Source organism: Neoarius graeffei, chromosome 17, assembly GCF_027579695.1.
Source record: "Neoarius graeffei isolate fNeoGra1 chromosome 17, fNeoGra1.pri, whole genome shotgun sequence".
Taxonomy (NCBI): domain Eukaryota; kingdom Metazoa; phylum Chordata; class Actinopteri; order Siluriformes; family Ariidae; genus Neoarius; species Neoarius graeffei.
In genome coordinates, this window is record NC_083585.1 from 14,598,507 (window position 1) to 14,611,231 (window position 12,725).

Genomic DNA, 12,725 nt, shown 5'->3' on the forward strand with positions numbered 1-12,725 from the left:
AGGCAGGCACACGCACACACACCACGCACCAGGCACACACACACACACACACCACGCACCAGGCAGGCACACACACACACACCACGCACCAGGCGCGCGCGCACACCAACAACGCACCAGGCGCGCGCGCACACCAACAACGCACCAGGCGCGCGCGCACACCAACAACGCACCAGGCGCGCGCGCACACCAACAACGCACCAGGCAGGCACGCACACACCAACAACGCACCAGGCAGGCACGCGCACACACACAACGCACCAGGCAGGCACACGCACACACACCACGCACCAGGCACACACACACACACACACCACGCACCAGGCAGGCACACACACACACACCACGCACCAGGCGCGCGCGCACACCAACAACGCACCAGGCGCGCGCGCACACCAACAACGCACCAGGCGCGCGCGCACACCAACAACGCACCAGGCGCGCGCGCACACCAACAACGCACCAGGCGCGCGCGCACACCAACAACGCACCAGGCGCGCGCGCACACCAACAACGCACCAGGCGCGCGCGCACACCAACAACGCACCAGGCGCGCGCGCACACCAACAACGCACCAGGCGCGCGCGCACACCAACAACGCACCAGGCGCGCGCGCACACCAACAACGCACCAGGCGCGCGCGCACACCAACAACGCACCAGGCGCGCGCGCACACCAACAACGCACCAGGCGCGCGCGCACACCAACAACGCACCAGGCGCGCGCGCACACCAACAACGCACCAGGCGCGCGCGCACACCAACAACGCACCAGGCGCGCGCGCACACCAACAACGCACCAGGCGCGCGCGCACACCAACAACGCACCAGGCGCGCGCGCACACCAACAACGCACCAGGCGCGCGCGCACACCAACAACGCACCAGGCGCGCGCGCACACCAACAACGCACCAGGCGCGCGCGCACACCAACAACGCACCAGGCGCGCGCGCACACCAACAACGCACCAGGCGCGCGCGCACACCAACAACGCACCAGGCGCGCGCGCACAAAACGCACCAGGCGCGCGCGCACAAAACGCACCAGGCGCGCGCGCACAACGCATTACATGTGCCTCAGTTGTTTGACCTTTTCTTTGATCAACTTTTCAATGAATGCCTCTCGCCGATTGCCATCTACCGCCTTTAGCCAGTCTTTAAAATCAGGTTCCTCCAGCCAGAGGTCTGAAAATTTGCATTTCCCCATTGTTTAATTCTCGTGCAGATGTCGCCAGTCGGGTCAACAGATAGATTCAACTAGAGCCGTATAAACAAAGTCAGTCTCGTACTAAACAATCTCTGGTATAAATTTATACTGGATTCGACAGTTATTGGAATTCAATGCGCATGCGCCACCAACTCCTCACTGCGGTCCTCCTCGATACATAAAAATAAATTCGCCCAAATGTAGTAATTTATGGATATTATGGCATGCAGGTTAATTAAACGAATTAGAAAACATTTACTACCACGTCAGATTACGTTTACTACCTTTTACTGGCCATAATTTAGCCTATTTTAATTAACTACCTTTTAAAACCCCGCGGGAACCCTGTGTTTAAACTGAGAAAATGTATCATTTAAAGAGGAAAAATTAGGTGATTTTAAATTTCATGACAACAACACATCTCAAAAAAGTTGGGACAAGGCCATGTTTACCACTGTGAGACATCCCCTTTTCTCTTTACAACAGTCTGTAAACGTCTGGGGACTGAGGAGACAAGTTGCTCAAGTTTAGGGATAGGAATGTTAACCCATTCTTGTCTAATGTAGGATTCTACTTGCTCAACTGTCTTAGGTCTTTTTTGTCGTATCTTCTGTTTTATGATGCACCAAATGTTTTCTATGGGTGAAAGACCTGGACTGCAGCCTGGCCAGTTCAGTACCCGGACCCTTCTTCTACGCAGCCATGATGCTGTAATTGATGCAGTATGTGGTTTGGCATTGTCATGTTGGAAAATGCAAGGTCTTCCCTGAAAGAGACGTCGTCTGGATGGGAGCATATGTTGCTCTAGAACCTGGATATACCTTTCAGCATTGATGGTGTCTTTCCAGATGTGTAAGCTGCCCATGCCACACGCACTAATGCAACCCCATACCATCAGAGATGCAGGCTTCTGAACTGAGCGCTGATAACAACTTGGGTCATCCTTCTCCTCTTTAGTCCAAATGACATGGTGTCCCTGATTTCCAGAAAGAACTTCAAATTTTGATTCGTCTGACCACAGAACAGTTTTCCACTTTGCCACACTCCATTTTAAATGAGCCTTGGCCCAGAGAGCCTTGGTCTGCGCTTCTGGTTCATGTTTAGATACGGCTTCTTCTTTGAACTATAGAGTTTTAGCTGGCAACGGCGGATGGCACGGTGAATTGTCTTCACAGATAATGTTCTCTGGAAATATTCCTGAGCCCATTTTGTGATTTCCAATACAGAAGCATGCCTGTATGTGATGCAGTGCCGTCTAAGGGCCCGAAGATCACGGGCACCCAGTATGGTTTTCCGGGCTTGACCCTTACACACAGAGATTCTTCCACATTCTCTGAATCTTTTGATGATATTATGCACTGTAGATGATATGTTCAAACTCTGCAATTTTACACTGTCGAACTCCTTTCTGATATTACTCCACTATTTGTCGGCGTAGAATTAGGGGGATTGGTGATCCTCTTCCCATCTTTACTTATATACACACCTCAAAAAATTAAATTTGAATATCATGAAAAAGTTCTATTTTTTTTTTTAATTCAGCAAGGTAAACTTTCATATATTCATGACACATAAATTTCCGTTTCCAGTTGAGGGTACACTGGGCGCATTTTGGCTGCCACTGGAGCTTTTTCTTTTTGTGATTGTATGATTTGATGTTTATTCTTTGTTTGAAATGTTCTGTACACCGGCTGTAGTGTAGCTCCAGACCCAGTTTTGGGTGTCGGTTCTCTTCAGGCCTTGGGCCGCTATGGGTGATGCCTGTGCTCCTCTCTATGGACTGCAATGAGCTCGTTGCTCTTTTTAACAGCAGGATTGTCCAGCGCTCTGTGCAACGGTGCTTGGCGTGGTGTTCCAAGCAATGTTGCCCAGTGGTATCGTGGCGGCTGTACAGGAAGTTTGGGACATACCTTCGTGCGCCTTTTGGTGGGATTGTGGGCAGCTATGCCACTGGAATTATATCCTGATCCTCTTTTGGTGGACTTTTTTTTCCCTTCCTATTATTATGAAATATTTCAAGCCTTTGTTTTAATTTTGATGATCATGGCTTACAGATCATGAAAATCAGAAATCCTGTATCTCAAATTAGAATATTTCCTAAGATCAATCAAAAAAGGATTTACATTACAGAAATGTCCAATGTCTGAGAACTATGTTCATTTATACTCTCAGTACTTGGTTGGGGCTCTGTTACCATGAATTACTGCATCAGTGTGGCATGGCATGAAGGTGATCAGCATGCAGCACTTCTGAGGTGTTCTGAGGTCCACAAAGTCCAGGCTGCTTTGTGGAAGACTGCTGACTTGACAGTTGTCCAGAAGATGATCACCGACACACTCCGCAAAGAGGGTAAGCCACAGAAGGTCACTGCTGAAAAGGCTGGATTTCAAGACACCTTGGATTCTGTGCCTCTCCACTCTTCCTGCAGACTCCAGGACCTTGATTTCCAAATGAAATGCAAACTTTACTTTTCATCTGAAAAGAGGACTTTGGACCACTGAGCAACAGTCCAGTTCTTTCTCTCCTTAGCCCAGGTAAGACTTCTGACATTGTCTCTGGTTCAGGAGTGGCTTGATATTAGGAATATAACAGTTGTAGCCCCTTTCCTGAAGACGTCTGTGTGTGGTGGCTCTTGATACACCGACACCAGCCTCAGTCCACTCCTTATGAAGCTCTCCCAAGTTCCTGAGTGGACATTTCTTGACAATCCTCTCAAGGCTTCACTCATCCCTGTTGCTTGTGCACCTTTTCCAGGCAGCCTTTTCAGCAATGGCCTTCTGTGGCTTACCCTCCTTGTGGTGGTGGCGGCGGCGGCGATGGTCATCTTTTGGACAAATGTCAAGTCAGCAGTCTTCCTCATGACTGTGGTTGTGTACACTGAACTAGACCAAGAGATACATGATATTTATACTGTTTTACTCAAACTCAAAATTAAATATTTTGAGATTTTTTTTTGCACTGTTGGCCATAATTATCAAAATTAAAATAGAAAAATACTTGAGACATTTTAGTGCATGTGTAATGGAGTCTAGAATATGGTAATTTCACTTCCTTAAATAACTGATGGAGAATATTGTGAAAGTTCAATATTTTGAAGTTGTTTGAGATGCACTAGTACATACACATGCACCTGTTTGTATTAACAATGTTAAATATTGATCAGTGTATGTGTGGCAGCCTCAAACGTTGACACTTTTTTTTAATGTTCCTCTTTTGCATACATCTCAACTACAAGTTATAGAATATTAAGTTCTTGTAACCCACCAAAAGAGGAGAAAATTGCATTTACAGTTGTGATCAGAAGTTTACATACAGTGGCATGAATGTCATGGCAATATTTGGGCTTTCAGTAATTTCTCTGAACTGTTCTTTTTCTGTGGCAGAATGTACAGCGTACATCTTTAATTAAAAACAAAAAACACTAAAACTTGTGCACTAAATTCTAATTTTCTTTGGGTTTTCTGAAATCAAAAGAGGGTCAAAAATATACATACAGCATACCTAATATTTAGGTAAAATGTCTTTTCTCAAGATTCACCTTGACCAAACATTTTTTATTTGGTCATGAACAAGCTTCTGGCAAAATTCTGGTTGGATATTTCATGATTCTTCAAGGTAGAATTCAATTAAATTTGTTTTTTTTTTTGTTTGGTTTTTTTTCTTGGCATGGACTCTACTTACAAGCATGGCCCCTATATTTTCAATAGGGTTGAAGTCAGGACTTGTTCTAAGCTTAATGTTAGCCTGCTTTATCCTCCACAACCAGCTCTGATGCGTGTTTGGGTTCAATATCCTGTTGTAACTCCCAAATCCCAAGTTGTGTTCAAGTTTCTGATGGTTTATGCTGAAGAATTCTGAGGTAGTCCTCCTTCATTATTCCATCCACTTTGTGCAATGAACCAGTTCTACTGGCTGTAAAACAGCCCCAGGCATGATGATCCTAGCACCACCACCAGCTGGTACAGTACAGTGTCTCTCTGTACATGGTGGTCATTGTGGCCAAACAACTCGATCTTTGTCTCATCTGACCATACAGCTTTCCTCCAGAAGGCTTTTCTTTGTCCGTGTGGTCAGCTTCAAACTTTAGTTAAGCTTGAAGGTGTCGATTTTGGAGCAGGGAGTTATTTCTTGGATAGCAGCCTCTTAGTCCATGGTGATCTGAACTGTAGACAGTGATCCATCAGCTTCCAGTTCATGGCAGGGCTGTGCCATAGTGGTTCCCAGGTTGTTCCTGACCATCCAAACCAATTTCCTTTCAGCTGAGGGTGATAGTTTGTGTTTTCTTGAAGCAAAGTGGCTTGGCAAAATGACTACACATCCCAGTAACTTGCATACAATTGTTTGAACTGATCTTGGAATTTGCAGTTGTTTAGAAATGGCTCCAAGAGACATTCCCGAGTTGTGTACATCTGCGATCCTCTTTCTCAGGTCTGCACTGAGCTCCTTAGACTTTCCCATTTTACTGTGTGTTGGTCAATCCAATGAGTGCTGTAAACAAACCCTTTTTACGACGCCACTGAGAAGCTACCAGCTGTAGTCAAGCATGATCACTAACAGGAGACCTCGGCCTTGGCAAGATAAGACACATTGTAGAAGTTTCAGCATCTCTGAATTAATAATCTAAGTGAGCGTATGTAAATTTTTGACCCTGTATGTATAATTTTGACCCTGTGTTGATTTCAGAAAATCCAAAGAAAATTAAAACTTGTGCACCAAATTCTAGTGGTTTTTTTTTTATATTATTATTAAAGCTGTATGCTGTACAATAATCTTGCCAGAGAAAATGAACAGTTCAAAGAAATTACTGAAAGCCCAAATATTGCCATGACATTCATGTCACTGTATGTACCGGTAAACTGCTGACTACAACTGTATTTAGTATGAAATATTAAACAGTCGCAGGCAAGCTGGAGCCTATCCCAGCTGGCTAAAGCAGCTAGAGATAATGAAATGAGATATTAAACAGTTATAACATTCAGTAAATACTGACAAAAGCTGCTGGGAAAACAGCACATCCTCACGACTTAGAAGCGCTGATACAATACTGACAGTCACATTACAGGTACGGTACCTGCTTACAGATGCTGTACAAAACTTGCATGAGAATTTCATTAGATTGGGCTCCGGAGTGCATGCCCTCATGTGGGGCTGCACCAAAAAAAATTACCCAAATTTGAAAACTGTACCATGGTCATTTACAATGCAGGATATGATTAAAACAAATGGGAAATATGACCGCCATATTCACACATGCACTTTACTGCACAAGATCATCTTGTTTTCAAATGTGTTTACTTATGTATACAGCTTAAATGCTGCTAAACCCATATGCGCCATTTATTACAACACTAATTTACATGTGTTATGTTATGGTATTTACCAAGGGTGGAATAATTGGACAAGTTGGATCGATGCATAGATTTAAGAGGCAGCGATTAACAGAATCAAGGCAACAATCATAAATCAAGGATCATCAAATCTAATTATATATCAATTAAAAGTTGATTATTATGGACTATAATGGATTACAAATCAATTATTTAAAAAGACAACTGGTGTGCAATTTAAAAAAAATTATCAGTCAGAGGCTATTAAATGGAATTGCGTAGTATTATAGCAGATAATAATGGTCTTGTCAAATACATTAAATCACTGCTTTAATGAGTTGAAATCATATTGTCTGGAATTCTGAGATTTACACCACTATATTTTTCACTGTTCCCTGTATTGACTGTGGAGCCATGTCTCTGTATAAGCACTGGACATCATCCTATTTGCAGTTTATGCACTCCTGTTTATTATTCACCTCACCTGAGAGAAGTTCTTTGCTCTCATTTTCACCTCCTTCTCAACCAGCTTTTGCCGGTGCACCGTCTCCTCCTGCAGCCTTTTCTCAGCCTCCTCCCTCCTCTTCCTCTCCTCCTCAAGCAGCTGTTTGCGTGCCTGGCTCTCTCGCTCCTGCAATGCACGTGCACGCACACACACACACAAAGCAGAAGAACCACAAGAATTTAGAAACTTGCAGCGTTCTCCTTCATTACAGTGTTCTATTAAATCTTCACATACACAGATTCCAGGTTTTTCTCCGCTCACCTTGGACTCAAGGAGTCTGACCTTCTCCAGATGAGCCTCCTTTAACAGCTTCTCCATCTCTTCGATTTTCAATGCATCCATCCCGCTTGCACTGCGTCACAGTAGTACACAATATGTTTTTTAAATTTATTTATTTATTTTTTTAATAGTGCACATGCCACATTGAATGTAAACAGATTTTTAGCTTCTGATATGCAATCTGCCTGCCCAATAGAGTGGCAGAGCAACTTTGGATATGACAAGTGGCATGAAATAATAATGCACCAATCTGGTTGCACACATCATTCTTGTTGTTACATAATTCTCAAAAGAGTTATCAACGTTCTTATTACATTAGAGCCAGAATCACTTCATTGGCCGTGTACATCATGTGTAAGGAATCTGTCATGGCAGAACTGATGTAATTATAATACTGGACTGTAATAATACAATACTGTTTAAAAAAAAAAAAACTGTATAAATAATACAATTTTATATAATAAATAATACACACTGGTTTTAACCGGTCTTGAAATAAAATCCAGAATCCTCCATGTCTGAGACAAGACCAAGTAAAAACATGGTAGATTCCAAGACTAGCACAGAGTAACTACAAATATGTATGTAACATGTAGATACAAATAGATACAAAGTAACATGTAAAAAAAAGATTATATATATATATATATATATATATATATATATATATATATATATATATATATATTTTTTTTTTTTTTTCTTCTTTTTTCAAAATGTACATACAGTTGTGGCCAGAAGTTTACATACGGTGACATGAATGTTATCTTGGCTTGCTCATTGGGGATAGATTAGGGATAAAATTAGCTCACGTTTAAAGTCATTAAAATTCCGTAAAGCTGCTTTGCGACAATGTCTATTGTTAAAATTGCTATAAAAATAAACCTGACTTGACTTGATTTTTTTGAACTATTCTTTTTCTGTGGCAGAATGATTGTACAGCATACATGTTTAATTTAAAAGGGACATTTCACCCAAATATTAGGTGTGCTGTATAATTTTGACCCTGTATGTATAATTTTGACCCTTTGTTGACTTCATAAAACCCAAATAAAATTAAAACTTGTGCACCAAATTCTAGTGCTTTAATTAAAAAAATGTATGCTGTACAATCATTCTGCCACAGAAAAACAGCTAAAAACAAATAATAAAATTACTGAAAGCCCAAATATTGCTATGATATACATATCCAAGATGACATTCATGCCACTGTATATAAACTTCTGACCACAACTGTATGTAAATGCACTAAACTAATTAAACGTACACGTGTGCAAGGTGTGTCATGGAAATCCAAATCTATATGTTATTAAATTTATATCCAAATGTACACAGTGCATTTATGCTGCAGTGCTTTTCAGAGCTGATATTGAGTGAGGAGGAACATTTGTTGGAATTGCTCTGAAATGTTTCCCAGAACGGAAGTGGCCAGGATAGGAAGGGAAAGCGTCTGCAATACTTCTTAATTCTGAACCTGTACGAATCTCGGACGGACAGTGAGCTACACCAGATCATTTTTAAATTTCATAAGAACTGATAATGTGCTGCAGTTTGCCTCTGGCCTGAGCACAAGCAGCAGCACCACCAAACCAGACAATCATGGAAAAGGTCAGGATGGACTTGGTGACCAGTAGTGCCGGGGGGGGGCTGAATTTTGTCCAGCTGGCTCAGTCTTTGCTGAGCTTTTCTGATGAGACAGGTAGCATTTTTCTCCAGCTAAAGGTTACATGACATGATTGCCTAGAGGAACTTGAACGGCTCAGGTGCTGAGGAGGATGGGGTTGTTGTTTTCTGAAACTGATAATTATGTCCTGTGTTCTTATGGGTGTTCAAGATCAGGTTATTGTGACCGTAACAGATTCATATGTGTACTTGGATTTGAGGTAAGGGTGGTGTCCTCTATGAATGTGTGGAGGCTGATAGATGGCTCATTAGAGGTGCAGATGATGTATTGGGAGAAGAAACAAAGGGGGACATGCGTCCCTGGGGTGTTCCAGCGTTGAGTTACAGTGTCTAAAATGTATTTGCCAAGTGGTCTGTCTGTCAGGAAGTCTGTGATTGATTGGCAGATGGAGTTTGACAGATCGAACTGAGCCAATTTCTTGTCCAGCAGCTCTGGAAGGATCATGTTGAAGGCTGAGCTGAAGTCAACAAATAAGATCCTCATATGTTCCAAGAGTGTAGAGATGCTGCTGAAGGAAATGTAGGCTCATATTTAATCCACCATTGACTGACTTATTGGTTCTGTTGGGGAATTGCATGGGTGTCTTTGCAATACCCCAGACTGAAGCAGAAGTTGCTCAAGTCTTCATTACGACTGATGATATAACCCTGCTACATCAAAACACCAGCTAAAGCTAAAAAGCTGGATCTAAATATTTAGGATATATAGGGGTTCCGGCGGCACGGTGGTGTAGTGGTTAGCGCTGTCGCCTCACAGCAAGAAGGTCCGGGTTCGAGCCCTGTGGCCGGCGAGGGCCTTTCTGTGCGGAGTTTGCATGTTCTCCCCGTGTCCGCGTGGGTTTCCTCCGGGTGCTCCGGTTTCCCCCACAGTCCAAAGACATGCAGGTTAGGTTAACTGGTGACTCTAAATTGACCGTAGGTGTGAATGTGAGTGTGAATGGTTGTCTGTGTCTATGTGTCGGCCCTGTGATGACCTGGCGACTTGTCCAGGGTGTACCCCGCCTTTCGCCCGTAGTCAGCTGGGATAGGCTCCAGCTTGCCTGCGACCCTGTAGAACAGGATAAAGCGGCTAGAGATAAGGAGATGAGATGAGATATAGGGGTTCCAGGTGCTGTTAAGGCAAGTGAACTAATAAAGCTACCGAGCACCACTTATGTACAAGCAGTGCAAAGATTTGCATACTCTTAAGATAAAATTAAGAACAAATTTTACCAACAAGACAATTAGTGTGTGTTTGTTTTCACAGATGTTTCATCATCATCACACGTAATAAAATGCTAAGATATTAATAGTAAAAAAAAAAAAAAATCATTAAAAACTTCATCTTCTTTCTTTCCCTCAAGGGAGTCATGGCAGAACTTTGTTCTTTTTATGGATTCCTTGTAAACTGTTTTTCTGTTGATTTTCCCTTATGCTTTGGATTGTTGCCATGCTGCAATATACGTCTACCTTTTTTTTTTCTTTTAAGTTTTTGGACTCTTTTTCCAGTTTGTACACAAATCGTTCTTTTTCCACTCAGCGCAACAGGGAACAAATTTTTGCACTTAACTGTATTTTATATGCCTGGTAACCCTGAGACTGTTGGATGCAATATTATACATGTGTATAGGATTCTACACACATGATGTCAAATCTTTTGCTAGAGTGCCTTTTTAATTAAGGGCATTGTTACCAATTTGGATTCTGTTGACAAAGTATATTTTTCAAGAAAGACATTATTGCAAAGCAACTCAGTAGCTAATTTTTGGGTTTATCACCTGCTTTCTAGGAGCTATAAAAGGCAACACACACACACACACACACACACACACACACACACACACACACACACACCCAGTGTCAATCCTTGGAAGTGTCTTCAGACAGTCTAATTTATTTTTAACTGCAGGGCTGGAGAAATTCTAGTCAGCACACACAAACACTCCAACCCAGATGCCTGGTAAATAAGCTCCTGAAAGACGATGTAAAACCAGAACATAAAGTGCACTGATTTCTGTTAGTGGTGTATGAAGGCTGCTGGCATTTTTCTAACCTGGACATGTTATCCGGTGAGCAGGCGGAGTTGTTGCTGGTGGAGACACTGGTGTCAATGCTGTCGGAGCTCTCCAGGCTGAGTGTGTCATAGTTATCCTCTCCAGCAGAGGGTGCTGTGTGGTGCAGGATGGAGTGATGGACCAGGGGAGGAGCAGGAGAGCTGCTGAGCTGTGCGTGGGGGCCATGCAGTGCCTCCCACTGGCACTGAGCCTCAGCTGCAGCCTTCTGTTTCAGCTCGGCTAGACGTCGCCGCTGCTCCTCGATCACCTGCTGACCTGGAGAGAGAGAGAACAGGAAGAGAAGAATGTAAGAGGAACCAGAATGGACTGATATACAAATTAGGTGTGAGACGGTATGAAAAACTGACTATGATGTACTGAAAAAATTATGTTCATCACCGCATCTGTTGCAGCTTTGCATTTTGAAAGGTGACGGCATCAAACACTGTGGCAATGCAAAGAATTTAATAAGGTAAATTATTTGGATCAGTAACCTATTAGAATACTTTTATATGAAATTATAATGAGGCATTTCAGCATTTTAATATAGCAATGCAGAAATAGTTTGCCATTTGAAACTTTCAGACACTTGTTTGAAATATGTAGCATATTTCAAGAGCCAAATTGTACTTTATGGCACAGATTTAACAAGAACTCCATTTCAGATTTCTTTATCATCGGATACCGTCACACCCCTAATACAAACACAATAAAGCACAAACGATGACATATGCACTGTAGTAGATCACCATAGAGCCCATCTTCACAGGAACACACACACAGAAAATCCCATGCCAAGCCCAAAATCAACAAAGAACCCCATGTATCCATATAGGATGACCCGCTACAGAAAAGCTGCTCCATCATGCCCTCACATGTACACCACAGAGCCCTTGCACTGCTCTTTAAAAAAAATAAAAATAAAAAAAGAACAAAACAAATAATGCCCAAGCAAATGTGGCCAATCTTAAATGACACCGTTTCCAATTACAGAAAATAAACACATCCTGACCATTTGGCTCCATGCTGAGAAACAGAATAAAGTATAGAAATACAGAAAGCACACTTCTAAATGGAATCATGCACCGTTTTACAACAAGACACGCAGAATAGGTTAGAGAAAAAGTGAAAGGTGAAGTGGTGACAAAGAAGATGACAAGGACACTGCCAAACCCACTCCAGACTCAACGCGATCTACCTGTAGGACTGTCCATGGTGGAGAACTCAGGCGATGATGGCAAGCAGTCTGGGTGAGAGTGGGGGATAACGCAGGTAAACGAACAAAGTGAAAGACACAATGTCACACTGGTTATTAAAAAAAAAAATGGAGGAGGAGTTCAGAGGAAAGTGTGGACAGGATGGGGAGGGGAAACAAACACTGATGTGTTATACAAAAATTTAAGCCTTGATGTTTCGTTTAACCCTAACGTTCTGTTCACCTTCTAGAAATGGATCTCCCATTGACCAGAGTATTCTTCCCATTTCTTGTGAAAAAAAAAAAAGATCCAAAAACATTTGAGACTTATCAAATTGAGCTTTGCAGCATTTCTATATCCGGTTTTCTTTCCTTACATTCCTAGGTTGTAGAATGACCTTTATTGTTTTATTATGAAAACAATAAAATGTTTACTACATTAGAGAAGAAACTGAACTCATCTGTGTATTTCACCTTCCTGTCTCCTGTGAGTATTGC

General features: G+C 42.5%; 1 protein-coding gene across 7 annotated transcripts in view; it reads right to left on the minus strand.

Annotated features, from left to right (window-relative positions):
* phldb1b (pleckstrin homology-like domain, family B, member 1b) overlaps nt 1–12,725 on the minus strand; it is a 196,098-nt gene that overhangs the window by 42,989 nt on the left and 140,384 nt on the right. For 5 of the 7 annotated variants that reach the window (XM_060943759.1, XM_060943762.1, XM_060943760.1 and 2 more), the window contains 4 exons: nt 12,231–12,278; nt 11,032–11,308; nt 7,299–7,389; nt 7,017–7,163 (listed from right to left, as the gene is read on the minus strand). In XM_060943759.1, the coding sequence (XP_060799742.1) occupies nt 7,017–7,163; nt 7,299–7,389; nt 11,032–11,308; nt 12,231–12,278 (563 nt within the window). The remainder of the gene's footprint in view (nt 1–7,016; nt 7,164–7,298; nt 7,390–11,031; nt 11,309–12,230; nt 12,279–12,725) is intronic. The other 2 variants (XM_060943763.1, XM_060943758.1) reach the window with 1 other exon arrangement.